Source organism: Crocodylus siamensis, chromosome 1, assembly GCF_052110815.1.
Source record: "Crocodylus siamensis isolate JL-2025a chromosome 1, ASM5211081v1, whole genome shotgun sequence".
NCBI lineage: Eukaryota > Metazoa > Chordata > Crocodylia > Crocodylidae > Crocodylus > Crocodylus siamensis.
This window is the reverse complement of record NC_143395.1, coordinates 378,645,219-378,662,510: the sequence shown is the minus strand read 5'-3', so window position 1 is coordinate 378,662,510 and position 17,292 is coordinate 378,645,219. Positions and strand designations below refer to the sequence as shown.

The 17,292-nt window shown below is 43.3% G+C and overlaps 1 protein-coding gene across 2 annotated transcripts in view; it reads right to left on the bottom strand.

The window, feature by feature from the left end:
• Positions 1–17,292, bottom strand: part of KATNAL1 (katanin catalytic subunit A1 like 1) — a 64,989-nt gene that overhangs the window by 35,741 nt on the left and 11,956 nt on the right. For both annotated transcript variants that reach the window (XM_090028142.1, XM_090028150.1), the window contains exon 2: positions 10,422–10,597. In XM_090028142.1, the coding sequence (XP_089884268.1) occupies positions 10,422–10,583 (162 nt within the window). In that variant the 5' untranslated portion in view covers positions 10,584–10,597. The remainder of the gene's footprint in view (positions 1–10,421; positions 10,598–17,292) is intronic.

Genomic DNA, 17,292 nt, shown 5'->3' with positions numbered 1-17,292 from the left:
ACAGGTTAAGCAGATCTTGCTAAAGCAAGGCTATGTCCCACCTGGTGTTTGTTGGGCAGTGGGGAGTTTGCTTCTGATGATGAGTTGGGGAAGGTTAGGAGGATGTTTAATGATGGCATATAACTAGGATTGGTCCATTTTCTGTTGTACACTCCTGGAATTGGTATCAATTCACCATTACTGAACTATACAAGGCACCGTACACCTATCTAGAATCTTACAGAAGTACTGAAAAATCTTGCCTTCTAGGAGATGAAAGTTCAAGAAACCTTGGAGAAGAAACATTGCAACAAGGATGTTTATAAAGCCACCACCAAAGGGATGGCTGAGCTGGGTTAGAACCAGGGCAGGGCTGAAACCTAGAATGTAAAATCAGTTTACAAGAAGACAAGGAAAACCTGGATCCCTGGTAGTGCTTGTGCCTCCTTTCCATACTACATGGATCTGGGCAAGGTTTCATCAGGGGACGCTACCACCAAGCTGCACCTGGTAGTGATACTCCTGAAGCAACGGAGGGATGCAAGGACTGACATGGACTCCAGTGAGGAAGAGTGACCTGAAAAGCAGGACCTCTTCACCACACAAGAGCCTGGGCAGGTGCTGGATGCCTGAGAGGACTAACAAGTTGCTGGCCTGCATGCTCTGCTTGTCAGCTAGTGAGTGTTTGGATTTACTAGATTTGTTCTTATCAGTAGTAATAGGCATTGTATATCAGGATATACATCAGAAGTTTCCTGCAGGCACATGAGATGCTGCCACAATGTGTGGATGTGAGCCACTAAGAGATGTTCTAAATTGTAGCCCCCTTCCTATGTGGCCAACATGGCAACTGAGAGGGGCAGGAAGCCCAGCTGGAGAGTAGGAGAGTATGTGCTCAGAAAAAATTCTCTGCTCTCAGCCAATCTGTCAGTGCCCAACCTCACCTTTCTTTTGCTCAGCTCTTACCAGTCTCCTGTCATAGTAACCTCCTTTTACTTTCTCAGAATAGCAACTATGTCTCCCTCTTCAGACTCACAAGATTAAAAAAGCAAATTCTTATAATAAAAATGCATTTACTATGTACGGAACAAACTAAGAGCAAAATGAATGACTGCATTATCTCAGTCTGACCACTTCCTTTTTAAAGCTACAGTTTTAATGGCATATTAGAAGGTACCTGGTATAGGCACAAAGCCCTGCAACCCAACACTGGCTGTTAGGTCTTTGTTAGGCTTTTTTTTAAGCATAAAGCATTACTTTTTGAAAGCACAAAGAAAGGTTAAGGTGTTTTTTTTTCAAGAAGGAAACGTTAACTCCATTTAGAAAACTCTCTCTCAGCGTTTTCACATACAAGGCATCCACAAGGCAAGAGGTATAGGACATTTCAGAATGAATTGCTGCAAAAGTCCATTTATTTCTCCAAGATCTTTGTTCATCAAAATGTTTGATGCATTCCTATAAATCGCAGTGCAGTAGGGCTGAGTGAACCAGGAGGGGGGGATTCCCAGAGCTGAGAAACAGAAGGGTTTCTCAGCTCTGAAAGAAAGACAACCCAGAAGCCAGCAGTGAAGGGCCTCTCTATATCCAGAAGGATGGCTAAGCAAGCTGTGCAAAGACCCAGGAGAACATGGAAAATGCCAGGGAGAGGAAAAAGCAGCTTGTGAAAAACATGAACAAAAACAGCATGCCAAAAAACATGTTTCACTAAAGCTCTCCCACAGTCCACCTCTTCTTCCTTTCCTATAGATTCTGGAGGACAGTTCTTATTGGGATCAGCATTTAGCTACAACGACTCCTGGAGGCACAGACACCACCTACAAGTATCAAAAACAGCTCCTAGGGGCACACTTTGAGCCCTCCAACCCAACAGGGTGCAAAGAGGGGCTGGTTTTGCCATGGTATTCCTGTTCTTAACATTTCCAGGAGCGTGACTAGGCTGAAACCCTTTTTTAGGAATTATCTATTCATATTGTTTCAAACTGTCATGCTGTTGTCTCTGTTAGTTTGTATTTGTGGTTCTAAATATTTGTGCTTTTCATAAAAATTTCTCACAGTGGCACCTATAGCTGTCTGCACTCACACTTTTGTAAAAAAAACAAAAGGAATGGTATTATTAAATTATATCTTTTATTAAATCATCTGTAATATAAAGTACCATAAAAGCCAAAAGGAATGGAGCACCCATTGCACAATGTGAATCTGGGCAACACATCTCAAAGAACTCCAATTCCTCTAAGTCAGGGGCGGGCAATCATTTCTAGTGGAGGGCTGCTTACTGAGTTTTGGAAAGCTGTCAAGGGCCACATGGGTAGCCCTGCCCCTTGACAGGTGCCCTGCCCCTGGTTACCATCTCATGACCAGAAGTCGCACCTGCTAACCCCTGACCTTTGCCACCAGAGGTCCTTCCCCTTGCCCACAGAAATACTCCTTTCAGCAAGAGGTTTTGCCATCTCTGAATGAGAAAAATACCAAATTATATTCTAAAAAGTGAACATCTACAACATTCATTAATTTGATTTCAAAAAATATTTTTGTCCTGATTTACATGTGTTTGTGTAGTGTACATAGAGGTGACTGCTCAATAACTTAACATGAAGTCTTACTCTTGTATGTTGTGGGGGGTGGGCATAGGTTTGTGGGGGGCTGTGGGTGTGTGGGTAGGTGGGGTGAGGGAGCATGTGGGTGTGTGTAGATATATGGGGTGTGGGTGGGTATGGGGTTTGTGGGAGAATGTATGTGGGGGGAGGGTAGCTGGGGTTTGTCTATGGCAGTGGGAGGGGAGATGTGGGTGCATGTGTATGGTGGGGTGTGCATGGGACTTACCCTATGCACACACACACTGCCCCTGAGCCTGCCTGCACACACACACACTGCCCCTGTGCCTCCACACACACATACTTTGCCCTGAGCCTGCACACACACACGCACACAAACATACCTACCTGCACAGTCCCGTGCTCCGCAGTCCAGTGCTGCAGCCAGGAGCCATGTGCTACTGGAGCAGGGCCCGGCAGGAAAGCAGGTAACTGGCTGGGGGTGGGGCTGGGCTGGGCTGCTCAAGCCTGTTGAGGGATCCCTCTGGGTCCTACTGCCCCTGGTTCCTGTCAGCTTTGACTGCCAGGAGTGAATATATATTAATTTACTAAATTTTATTAGGGGCCTCATGGGCCAGATAGAATGGCCTGGTGGGCCGGATCAGGCCTGTGGGCCATATTTTGCCTGCCCCTGCTCTAAGTAATATCTCATCCTTCTTCCAAATGATCAGCCAGGTGAACTTCTTGCTATTGGCATCTCCAAAGAAGCAGACCTGTTCATGTAATCAGGATTTTGAAACATGAAGAGAATAATGATCTGGCTGGGGTTCTCTGACCCCAGCGCTCTTTCCTACCAAGGGCAGAGGGTCAGACTCGATGATGTGCTGAGGTCCCTTCCAACCCAAACATCTATTAATCTGAACACTGCTTTGTTAAATGCAGCATATGATCTTGAGGCTTCATATATCACATAACGGATGCATCTACATGTTCACTTTACTGCTGGGTAGACTAATTAGCTCCACAGTAAAGCATCACAGTCTACACGGCTGCCAGTATTAGGGTGAAGCAGATTAACTCTGCTGTAACACAGTACTGTATGAGACAGTACTATCTTACAGCAGAGTACTTATGTGTCATCAAATGCACATGTAGACTGTGACAGGGGCAGGCTTGGGTACGAGGGTGCTTAAGTGCTAGCTGGCTCAACACTGCAGGACCCTCATGCCCTTCACTGCCCGGAGTCTGGACCCTCTGCCAGCCCAGCTCAATGTGCTGCAGTCCCAGGTGAACTGCACCAGAGTTTATTTTATCATACAGATTACACATGTAGATGCACCCAACATGTAAACAGAGCTCCAAATAGCTGCTTTACAGAGCTTGTGTTCTGTGGTGTATACTGTAATGGATTTAAGTAGTTGGTCTTAACTATCTCATAATTTATCCTAATACCATGTACAGTTCACTTGACAAGCTAACTGGTGAAGACACTGACTTTGTTCTCATCTCTGTATCCACAAATTTTCTAAAACAAGTCTCAGCAATGGATTCCAGAAGTGGGCTGGAATAACCCAGCTCAGGCCAAAGGTATGCGGCACTAGGACCCGGAAGGATGTGGGTAGTGGGGTCCCACAGGACTCGGTCCTTGGACCTGTACTCTTCAATGTCTTCATCAGTGACTTGGATGTGGGCGTGAAGTGTACTCTGTCCAAGTTTGCGGATGATACTAAATTGTGGGGTGAAGTGAACACTCCAGACGGTAGGAAACAATTGCAGGCAGACCTGGACAGGTTGGAAAAGTGGGCCGAACACAATAAGATGCAGGACAAAAAGGACAAATACAGTGCTGCATTTAGGGTATACAAATATCCAGCACACCTACTGTTTGGGAAGTGACCCTCTCAGCGGCACAGAAGCGGAAAGGGATCTCGGAGTCATAGTGGACTCCAAAATGAACGTGAGTCGTCAGTGAGACAAAATCATCGGCAAAGCTAAACATACTTTAACCATAGCAGATGCATGACAATAGAACCAAAAAGGTGATACTTCCCCTCTATGCATTGGTCAGACCGCAGTTGGAGTACTGCATCCAGTTTTGGGCGCCATACTTTAAGAAGGATGCAGATAGCCTTGAGAGGGTCCAGAGGAGGGCCACTTGTATGGTTAAGGGTTTACAGGCCAAGCCCTGTGAGGACAGACTAAGGGACCTGGACTGCTTCAGCCTCCGCAAGACAATGCCAAGAGGTGATCTTGTAGCCATCTACAAATTCAGTAGGGGGGCACAGCAAGGTATCAAAGATGCTCAGTTCACCAGGGCGCCTCTTGGGGTAACAAGGAACAATGGTCACAAACTGACAGAAAGCAGATTTGAGAGTGGCCAACATTTGAATGGGCTTCCAGGGGAGGTGGTGCTCTCCCCTATCTTGGGGGGTCATTAAGAGAAGGCTGGATTGGCATCTGGCTGGGGTCATCAGACCCCAGCACTCTTTCCTGCCCAGGTATGGGCTCAGACTTGATGATCTGTTGAGGTCCCTTCTGATCCTAGCATCTATGAATCTATGACCCAGCTGCTGCCGCCATCACTCCTCTTTGCTGCCCAGCTGCAGTGCAACATGGGTGAAGGGCCCAGCTATGGGTAGCATAAGCAAAACCCTTGCTGCCAAATGCCCTTGAAACCCATGCTCCGTGGGCAAGATCTAATGGCTCTGCAGGTTGCCAACTGCTCTTCTAAGAGACAAATCAACTGGTTTCATCACTTTACAGATAAAAAGTTTGGGCCTATTTCAAGTTCAGAACATGCAGAGATACTTTAGGTCTGAAGCTATGCAGCTCTGGGAAAAATATGAGTTGGTGAAGCTTCTGATTCAGGCAGAACCCTGTGATCACTTTGCAGAAAAATTTAGACATACCAAATCCAGATGGAAAACCAAGTAAGGCAGGAGAAAGGGCAAGAGGGTTCACTATTGGGCCCTAGATCTCCCCTATGCTCCTTGCTGAGGTGACTGCTAGCAGAATTTTGACATCTTCCACTGAGAACTGCAGCAAGGAGCATGATGCTGCTGTTTTGAATGGAGAGCCAACAAGAACCAACAAGACTAAGATAACATCCCACAACAGGAACAAATCTTCTTCTGATAGAAATATCTTAGTTAGGCCCTTCAATTTTTCCCTAGCTTGGATACAATGTTTGACCATTCAGGGCAGACGGGTGCCAAAAGTCATCACTTAGCTTACTTAAACTGAATTTAAGGATATATCCCTCTGTTTTCATTTCAGAAGGTATTCACAGTCTCAATGTTTCACATGGTGTTAAGAATCGCTACAACATCAGGAAGGAAATCTCATCCACTGTGCCAGGTATCAGATGTCTATAGCAGCTTCCCATTATTAGTCATGAAATCACAAACAAATGAAAAGCAGGATCATTTGGTACTCTGATCCCATCTATGGAGTCAGGAAGGCACTGGACAGGGATTCTGGACTCAGGCACTGCCTTGAATGGAAGATATGACACTTCTTGTTGGTTTGTGTTGCAAAATGCCTTACTCAAGTATAATCCGAGGATAAGAAAGTATCCTGAAAGTGGAATCTTTCATCTTTCTTACATGATACAAAGAAAAATTCTACTTTAGTTGCCTGCCAATCCATTCTACAGACCAAGTGAGTACGCTGCCAGGATTTCAGCATGTCTTCCTGCTCCAAGGATAGGTGAGCAGATGAAAGCTGTTGGGAATCTTAAGTACGTAAGGCTGTCAGTTGAGTGGTATGGCATGGTCATACAGAGTGGTATGGTTTGTCAGTAGTTCTCTTTTCTTTATCATGCTGACAGGGTCCGGTACAACCAATAAGGTCCTTGCAATCCATGCGAGTAGGGTGCCATTGAGATGAGCCCTGGAGATGGATGATGACTGTCTCAGTATTTGTTCCAGAACAATACTCTTGACTTCCTGTAGGAAATCAAAGGCTGAGGACACACTTGTGGGAGTGTTTATGGGTGATGCCACATGTTCAACTTAACACTTACTAAGTTCAGTTAAAACATAAGCAAATGCATGTTCAAGCAGTTTAGTATATGTTAAGTGCCACTGAGACACTGCGAAGTTGCTCCCTGTCAGGCAAGGATTATCTAACATAATAATTTCAATATGTCATAGCATGCCAATGATTTACAACCATTTCAAGCAAACATGTGACTACACTTATGAAAACATTTTGAGCTATGACTATTGTCTAACTCAATGGAGGAGGTAGATGGCATCATCATTTACCTTTGGTGTCAAGCCAAAAGAAATCTCAACTCCGTTATATACGTAGAGTCCTGATATTATCAATGGAAATGAGGTGGACAGCTGCCACAACTCGGATTCCTGACAAATATGTCCTGTCAGTGGCATGAACTTCTTACGGGCTGCATACTCACAGGTAGACTGGTTGAGGTGATGTTATTGTCCCCTAAGGATCCGTGCTACATTTTGAGTTATTACAATGAACACTGCCAAAGGAGCCTCCACAAGTGTTCCCATCACAAAATGGCAGGTCAATGGAGCCAGGACCTATGGCACTCCATAATATCAAAGGCATCAGGTCTTCTCTGAAACTCCAGTATCAAGTCATAAAGTGCAGTTGTGCATGCCAGCTTTACTGTGAACTGCTCAGAGCCTTGGTGGGAGGGTTATGTGGTGAAGATGTCTTTTTGTAGTGGCTCTTCATGGAGGATATGTTCCTGGAACGTCCTATGCCTTTATTTTGTCTGAAGAGCATTTCTTTCTGGTCTTGGTCTGAGCAGGTGCAGGTGTCATCTGGGCTTTAGAGTCTGCACTCATGGTCATCGACTCCCAGGAAACATGCCTAAGGGAGTTCTAGAAACCTAGTCTACTGTGAACTTCAGAGACTTGCCCAGGAGATAAGTCTGTAATACAGTCTCCTTGTCCTTGAGGATCCAGAAATTGAAGGATGTACAGGTGGAAACTTTTCCTCAAAAATGGGATGATCAGAAAGAGTCAAGGCATTATGAGGCTGTGCCTATATTTAGTACAGTCCCCATTACAACAGGGCAAGACTGACATCCATGCCACAACAAAGACACCATTATAGATCCAAAGAATTTTCTTGAGGTCATAGCTCAGACAACAAGAAACTTCATCTCTAGCAAGAAGTGACTGAGGGAAATGAACCAAGGCATAGTCAGTGCATGCTACCTTCTTATCTTCTGGATGCAAAACACATGAACTCTCTGGTTATGCGTGCATCAAATGGATACTGCTTACCAAAAAATCTCAGCACATTAAGTGGGTATGTAGACAATCTTTTAAAAGAGAATGTCATGAATGGAACAGATCCTCAAGGAATACCTTTCTAAGCACCTGAAGGAGAAAAAGGTGACTAAGAACAGTCAGCATGGATTCACTGGGGGCAAGTCATGCCTGACCAACCTGATTGCCTTCTACGATGAGGTGACTGGTTTGGTGTATGTGGGAAGACCAGTGGATGTGGTGTACCTTGATTTTAGCAAGGCTTTTGATACAGTCCCCTACAACATTCTCTCAGGCAAACTAAGGAAGCATGGGCTAGATGACTGGACTGTAAGGTAAACAGAAAACTGGCTGGAGCATTGGGCTCAGAGAATAGTAATCAATGGCTTGATGTCTAGTTGGTAGCTGGTATCAAGTGGAGTGCCCTAGGGGTAGGTGCTGGGGCCAATTTTGTTCAGTTTCTTCATCAATAACCTGGAAGATGGCATAGAGTACACCCTTAGCAAGTTTGCAGATGACACCAAGCTGGGAGGAGAAGTAGATATACTGGAGGTTAGGGCTAGGATTCAGAGTGACTTAGACAAATTGGAGGTTTGGACCAAAAGGAATCTCATGAGGTTCAACAAGGACAAGAGCAAAGTCCTGCACTTAGGACAGAGCAATCCTATGCACCAGTACAGGCTGGGGAGCTGGCTGGGCAGCAACTCTGCAAAAAAGGACCTGGGGGTGACAATGGATAAGAAGCTAAATATAAGCCAGCAATGTGCCCTTGTTACCAAGAAGGCTAACAGCATACTGGGCTGCACTGGTAGGTGTGTTGCCAGTAGGTCAAGGGAAGTGATTATTCCCCTCTATTCAGCACTGGTGAAGCCACATCTGGAGTACTCCATTCAGTTTTGGGCGCCTCACTACAGAAAAGATGTGGACAAATTGGAAACAGTCCAGTGGAAGGCAGCAAATATGGTGAGGGGACTGGGGGTGATGACTTATGAAGAAAGACTGAGGGAGCTGGGCTTATTTGGTCTAGAGAAGAGAAGACTGAGTGGGGATTTAATAGCAGCTTTCAACTACCTGAACTGAGGTTCGAAAGAGGATGGAGCTAGACTTGTTTCAGTGGCAGCAGATGACAGAACAAGGAACAATGGTCTTAAGTTGCAGCAAGGGAAGTTTAGGTTAGATATTAGGAAGAATTTTCTCACCGGGAGGGTAGTAAAACACTGGAATAGGTTACCCAGAGAGGTGGTAGAAGCTCCATCCTTAAAGGTTTTCAAAACCCAGCTAGACAAAGCTTTGGCTGGGATGATCGAATTGGGGATGGTCCTGCTTTGAGCAGGGGGGTTGAACTAGATGACCTCCTGAGGTCTAACCCCGATTTCCTATGATCCTCTGAATTTCAGGTCAAAGAATATGATTTACCTTAACATGAACATGAGAACAAACAAATTCTTATATACATTACCTCCTGGTTTCCTAACCCATCATTTTAAAAAAGGGTACTAAACCAGTGCAGAGAAAAAAGTAAAAGGGAATCTTTATTTTTGTGGAATCCACTGAAGTCAACAGGCATGGTCCAATGTTTTGTATTCTCTCCTGTGGCTAGAGGGCAGATTTTAAAATAAACATTATATAATTGTATTGATGTCAATATAAGTCAGGCAAGAGATGTTTTGTAAAAGGCACTATGTAAATTAAAGTAATTGCTAGACAAATATTCCATGTTATATACCAATTCGCTCAACTCAAAGAAAAACCCAAAGTTTATCATGACAAAAAAGACAAACCTGGGAGAGGACACAATTAATGCTTGTAACTGGTATTACATGTTTAACAATCTGAATTTTAACATAATGACTTGGCATTCTCTCTTTAGGTAAGGGATGCATCTTCATCTTCTCTTACTTAGCACTCTGTAGAGCAGTATTATTTGTATATCCTCCAAACGTTCATTTGTTGGTATTAGAGAACATTTCTTTGTAGCACTGAGAAGGTAAAAAATCAAGACATAAAACAAACTGCTCAGGCTTCCCACCCTGGAAGTCAGGGTATTTTGTGCCAATCACTTTAAGAGGGCCATGGCAGATTAGTAAGTAGAAATCCAGCAGCACTTAGAAGGAAATTTAACTTTCAGCCCAGGCTAAATTCAATTGTATTTATCATGTGAGTGAAGTTAAACTGGTACCTGGGATGTTTATAAATTCTCAGCTTCAGAGTAACCAACTTGAATTCCGGGAACCTAATTTAACAACTGCTGGTTAACAGTTTGTTTCACTGCCACTAAATCAGTCCTTTTAATGATGCAAGTGCATCCCCTCAAATCATAGCTCACTGCAGATTAGATGGTTAAAAGATGACGCAGCAAAAGAAAATCACTGGCATAACTGTATTTCCAAAATATGCAGTCACGCACAATTAGACCACTGATTAGCAAGACAAACTATGTGAAAACGAGAAAATGGATCCAATTAAAACTAAGAATCCCTTCTAAATAGGCCACAAAAGCATTGCTGGATAAATGTCAACTAAGTGTTATAAACTTCATCTAAGCAAAAATATGCATGAACTACATTTTTTAAAGCTTGGACAATGCAGCATTGCTTCCAAAATCTACATATACAGTGAAGCAGAAGCACACCGAGTATACAGACATACTTCATACCTGTTGCCATTTGCCCTTGACTGCTGGGTCTCTGATGGATTGACAGTGTCTCTGAATCTGCTGGATGACACCCTGGTAATATACCATGGAGGAGTCATAGTTCCCAAGAAGTGCATATTCTCGCCCCTTTTTGGCATTATCACAGATCTCAGCTAAATTCATTTTCTTTCACAAACCTAAAAACATAACATTTATTCATCAGAAAATCTTTTTGCATGCTGTTTAATGATTCAGGAAAAACATCAGACAGGTGTCATTTTGTCATTTCTTTTATGGCTGTTTTTGGTCCATTTTATCATTAAGATATAGAAACTATTATGGTTCCTTGTTATGATCCTGATTATTGATGCAATAAGTTTTGATTGACCTTTATCACTGATAAAACCAGTACACTGTTTTTGGCCCTGACCCTGTTAATTCACTGCATGCAGTCTGCTTTGCCCACAATGCACCCAGCTGACTTCAAAGACCTAAAGAATTGAGCTTCCATTTATATAACACCACAACATATTAGCAGCCAGCAACCTGTGAAGTACAAATCACATGAGGCGGTAAATTGTTTATTATATTATTTGTGTTACATACATGCTTAGATGCCCCAATTAACACCTCTGGAGTGTCCTTACCTAATGAGGTTACATTACAGTGGAACACCAGGTCTGCTGCTTGAAGGTCAATTTTCCTATGTACTCTAAAATTCACTTCCTTAGGGACTGCTCTAAAATGCAGTGGTGCAGGTTATGGCTTGTTTTCCAAACATGGGTTCCCTAGCTACAGCCCCTCACCTACCCCTTCATAAAGAGCTTCTTATGGCTAAAAGTTCTACCAACATTTTAGAAGGGATCAAATCATGGCTTTGATTGGGCCCAGAATGATTTAAGTTGCTCAAACACATTCTCCATCTAGTGCTTACCACCCAATATTCCTTGGAGGATGTCATATTGTACAATGCACAGTAAAAAATTCAGGGGGTGCTCAAATTATTTTGAAAAGAGAATCCATTACACACCTGAATGGTTGCTGGGAGTGAAAAGGGAGTGGTAGGAAGGGAAGATGTATTGGGGCGGGAGGCATAGGAAAGAATAGGTGACATGGAGTGGGTGGCAGAGCAAGTGGGAGATTAGCAAGAGAGAAAAACGCTTAACACCACACTCTCCTCTCTTGTGTGTGTGCATGTGTCCTGGTGGCATCTAGTAGGCCTTGCCCCTCTAGGGTTTTCTGAACTCCTGTACCTGTCCATCAGGTACATGCCAGGATATGAGAATGGAAAGGAGGTAAGTCCCTGCCTCTTTAAGTGCCCCTGCTCCTGATAACCTGCACAAGCTCTAAGTCAGGACTTGAAGGAGTCCTGAAGGTAGCCTAAACTTAAACCTCAGAAAAATCAGGAAATAAAAAATTAAGGTACATGCTAACAATGTGTGCAGGAAAACTGTCTAGAGGAAGGGGGCACAGAGGGCAGGCCAGCTAAGTAGGCCATAGGTGTGGCTGAAGGGGGCCTGGCCAGATCAAAGCAGGAGTCCAGCAAGGTGGGATTGTAGAAGCCAGATCATTAGCACGTGGTTTAAGCTGTATAACCTAGGAAGCGTCCAACGCTCCAGTAAACTGCCAACTGTGGCATATGTACAAAGAAACACAAGGCACCAGACAGCAAAGAGCAAATTTTTACAGGCTAATGGATTCTATAATGCTAATTTCTTAATGGGGCAGAAAGGGAAGAGTCAGCTGGAAAAGGTGGTGTTACACAGGAAAGGTAAATTATTTTGAGGGGATGTGGGTTGCTGGGGTAAAAGACAGATAAACCACTCTTCTCTCACATGATTAAAATTCGGCAAGTGTGGGGGGACAGATGATGCTCAGTGTCCCTACTAGAAACCAGACTCCAAGCATTTCAGTGTACAACCACCATCCCCTTTCCTTGGCAGTAAAGTGTGCAGAAGGGGACAACAGCAGTGAACTGCACAGCACCCCCTACTTCTATTTATTCGTTCTAACCTCCCCTCCCCCTTGCAAGCCTACATGTTAACTGTAACTGTATAGATTATTTACGGACTAGAACAACAAACATTTCTCTTTCACTGAATAAAAAAGCAATGAAAAATTAAATGATAAAAGTTTCATTAACACAGAGAAACAGTTGCCTGGAAATAGAGTTCCACACTATTGTGGTACATGGCCACACAACCTTAATTCTGCCCTCATTTAGCGATGCCCCAACACAGGTCTAATACTGTATGTCTATATTTTTCCTCTGCCTTTGAACTGTACAGAACAGGGGCTCCTTACTCCTACCTTACAGCTGAATACTCAGCATACTAAATGGAAAGGACATCCTCTCTAAACGCTGAAGCCTCTCTCTATTGCCTTTCACATCTCCTTCACCTTTACTCACACAAAGCAACCTAACACTGTATTTTCACTTACCTAACATAAAACCCAGAAACTGCACTCATTTTCTAACTAATTGCTGACAATCCCCATGGCAAAAACACTCCTGTGCCCTTCTGCTGTCCTGAAACTATGCAGTGCAGTGCTGAAACACGCCGCACTGGATCTCTCAAGATTTCACATGCACCCTTCTCTTGACTACAAAGAAAAGTCCATGAGCTCGTACTACTCCCAGAGATGTACAGCCCTCCCAATAAGTCTTGTATCACAATCACCAGCCTGCCAGCCTGCTCCCATTAATCCCTCCACCTAACACAGAAAATGCAGCTGGAGCACAAGCACACATGCCCTACTGGTTCACATAAGGCAGAGTTAAGGCTTCATGGGTATGTATCTCTGTAGTTATCTCAAAGCTAATAGTTCCCAACTACGCTATGTTAAAGAGGTCAGTTAGACTTCATGCATAGGTGGGAAAAAAATCCATCTACACAGTCTCCAACTGATTTTAATTTGGATTGTGTAGCCAAGTTCTAGCTATACAATATGGCCCAATCTACCCTCCCAACAGCGACACTGCAAATGCAAGACCTCTCTGAGTCATAGGATATGACAGAGGTTTTCAATTGGGGGTATGTGTACCCCTGGTGGTACTTGGGATGGCCTCAGGAGGTACTTGGCAGTGGGCAGGCACCACAGCTGGCACTTCCGCCACCACTGGCAGTATGCTCACTGATCAGTCTGGTTCTAGCTATACAACATCCGAATGACGTGCCCGGCCAAGCAAAGTGGGTATCGGATAATCATTGCCTCAATGTTCATCGTGTTCGCTTGCAAGAGGATGCTAATGTTGGTGTGTCTGTCTTCCCACTGGATTCAAAGGATCTTCTGCAGGCACCATAGATAGTACTTCTCCAGTGACTTGAGATGTCTCCAGTACATTGTCCACATCTCAGCTCCACACAATAAGCTAGGGATCATGACTGCTTGATAAGTCATGAGTTTTGTTTCAGATCTGATATCGCAATCTTCAAACACCCATTTCCTTAGGCATCCCACTTGCACATCTGAGGAAATGCTGGATTTCTTCATTGACGTCAGACTTCTGTGAGAAATGGCTTCTGAGGCACGGGAAATACTCAACATTCTCTAGAGCCTCACCATGAATCTGAATAATTGGAGCTGGGATCTGCTCATTAAGAGCTTGTTGATGGAAGACATAATAGTCTTCTGAATGCTAAGCATCAGTCCCATTTTCCTGTATGCTTCAGTAAAGACATTGACAATTGCCTGAAGGTCTGTTTATGAGTAAGCATACACTACAGCATTATCAGCATACTGGAGCTTGATGATCGAGGTTGGGGTTGTCTTGGTTTTGGCTCAGAATCAGCTGATATTAAACAGTTTACCATCCATTTGGTAACTTAGCTCCACTCTGACTGGAAGCTTGCTGGTGGTCAGATGTAGCATCACAATAAGGAATATCAAGAAGAGTGTTGGAGCAATGACAGTCTTGCTTAACTCCCTTAAGTTGCTTAACAGGTGAAGCACAGCAGTGTCAGCTACTTTCCAGTAGAAGCCAGAAAAGGACACTTCAATAGAGCAGTTCAGTGACTAGAAACCTCACCCAGGATGATTCAATTCCATCATTTGTCTGAGAGGATTCAGATCCACTTCTCCCCCTCACAGGTGAATGGCTCACAGGACTAGAGGCTATTTGGGGATAAACCCAAGCAATGAGTTTGAAGCAAATGGAGCATCCCTGGGAATTACGGCTCTCCTCCAAGCATTAAATGAGTTGGTGCTTGGCATAGTTAAGAACAACTCACTTCCCTAAGTCCCCAAATCCAGTCCTTCTCCCAGTTTTGCCACTGCAGCAGAAAGAATGACCTCCTAACCGGTTCCAGAAAAAATAAGAAATATTTAATTCTTGGAAACATATGTTAAAGTCAGGAGATTGGTTTTTTTTTTAAAAAAAAGACTATCACCATCATTTGGTTATTAAAACTAACTTGGAAGAAAAGAGAAATAAATGAAAAGTGAAGATGGAAGTTAAAGACGCCATGGAGTTCCAGTTCTCTGCTCAGTCAGGAAGAATGTGGAGCCAACCCCTTTTTAAATAATTTTGGCTAAAAACACTTCTGAGTTTGAAATAAAGCATATGTAGGTTCCCAGAAGTCAGAGCTTTTCCAAAGGATGCCAAGAACAGAGATCTATACTAACAACACACAAATAATTATCTAAGGAGATCCCCTGTAGGAGAGATTATAATTAAGTCTCCACATTCATCACTAAATGGCTTCTCTTCAAATGTCTGGTCCACCCTACATTATGCCAGCATTGCTGTATCAGCAAAATCCTGGTGTAGATGTAGCTATTCCAACACATGAGTGTTTTTATTACCTTAGTTTATTGCTCATGAGGTGTTTACAGGTAAAAAAAAAAAAACTCCTGAAAGCTTATATTGCATTTTCACTACAGACTGCTAGTCATGGCAGTAAAATAGTAGCAAAGGCTCTGTAGTGCATACAAACCCAGAATCAGCTGATAAAAATGCCAGTTCTTGCCAGCTGTGAATTGTTTTGTTGAAAACTTGAAAGCATCCAAGTATTTTGTTGACTGCTCATCTAAGCATCCATCCCTTTGAGCCACATCTGAACCTGCAAACAAACAAAACTCCATATTCCCATCAGTCTCTAATCAATGCTAACTGTGTCTTCAAAACAATTCCATAAGGACCAATTACAAAAATGAAGGATATCTGGCATTTATACCTGAAACTGTGCCAGTTTAACATAGTTTAAAACTTGCCTTGGACTTGATCTCTTTGTTTTGGCTTATTCTTCAAGCCATTGGGTATTTTGAGCTTAATGCAATTAATATTTATAAAGAAAGTAGTTAATTTATTCTTCTTTGTATTTTTTTGAGAGAACAGTGAAATTTTTCTGGACTGTTTTTCTTGTGTTTGCTTGCTTTGAATGTTTCTGCGCTCCAGTTTAGTTGATTTTAACTTATTAGTCTGATGGTTTAATTTTGTCTTTCCCATAACATTTTGTACATATTATATTATAATCATATTATATGCAATATATAAATTATATTACACTTAATAAATATAATTTCTTTATTCCTCCTTCAGACCACATAATACACTATATCCAAAGATGCTGGAACTTTTAAAGCAATGTTTCTCTGCTGATAAAATAATACATAAACGTATTTTCCATTAATCTGTTTATATTTCCTACTATACAATAGTTGCATTTTTTTTAAAGGAAAACTGTTCCAGGTAACTTTAAAACAGCTGATGCAGTTTAAAACAGTTACTTATAGCACCAGTTTCTCATCTAATTATCATGCGACTCCTTCCTGCAATAGACCATAACAGCTCCATAGCATCTCAAGACACCCTTTGGGACTTCTTAGCTCACGGATCATTGACGAAAGGAAACATTACAGACCTTCTTGTCAATATAGCTGCCACACGTGGACCCTAAGCCCACTTGTTAAAAATCCTACAACTTACTAGGCTAAAAAGGTCACCAGGGATATTAATGTTCATTCTTTGGAGCATAAGCTGAGCTGATCCCTATCTGGGGTCAGAAAAGATTTTTTCCTACGATACTGCAATGCACAATTGATCAAGAACCCTCTCAGAAACATCAGATACATAAAGACCACCTAGATGCCCATGCATATTTTAGGCAGAGCAGGCAACACCATCCATTAAGATTGCCCAAGACTTCTCACAGTAAGAATGTTTTCAGTGGCTTATAACTCTACTAGTCATCCACCTGTTGGGCTGAAATTTTCCATACCAGGCATCTTTCTCAGGCTGAAGTTTGGACTGGAAATTTCAAACAAAACAGCTCAGATGTTTCAGAGGACAACGTTAGGGGAAAATACATACTGTATTTACTCAAATAGGAATGGTGCTTCGAGGCGGGCTTTGGCTTCCTCAGCCATGACCGGCACATCGTGATGAGAGACATGCTGGGATGGGATGGGCTCCACCTTTCCCCTAAAGGTAAGCGTGTGTTCTCTTCCAGGTTGGTGAACCTCCTTCGGCGGGCTTTAAACTAGGCTCGTCGGGGGAGGGGGAAGATGAGGGCGGAGGAGACGATGAACTACCAGGCCCAGCAACAGCCAGCGAGCCCAGACCAATGGTCAAAAGGGAGAAACAGGTAAGTGATGGGGGATGGGGCATTGCTGAGACTAGGGGGTCAGTGGGCACAACCGTTGGAGGCCTCAAATGCCTCTACACGAATGCTCGAAGTATGGGGAAGAAGCAGGAGGAACTCGCCCTCCTCCTAGCTGTCACCAGCCCTGACATAGTGGGGATCACAGAAACGTGGTGGGACTCATCGCATGACTGGGCGGTGAGTGTCAAGGGCTATAGGCTATACAGGAGGGACAGGATAGGAAGGAAAGGTGGAGGAGTAGCACTCTACATCAAGGAGGAATATACTTCCTCGTCAATTAGCAAGGG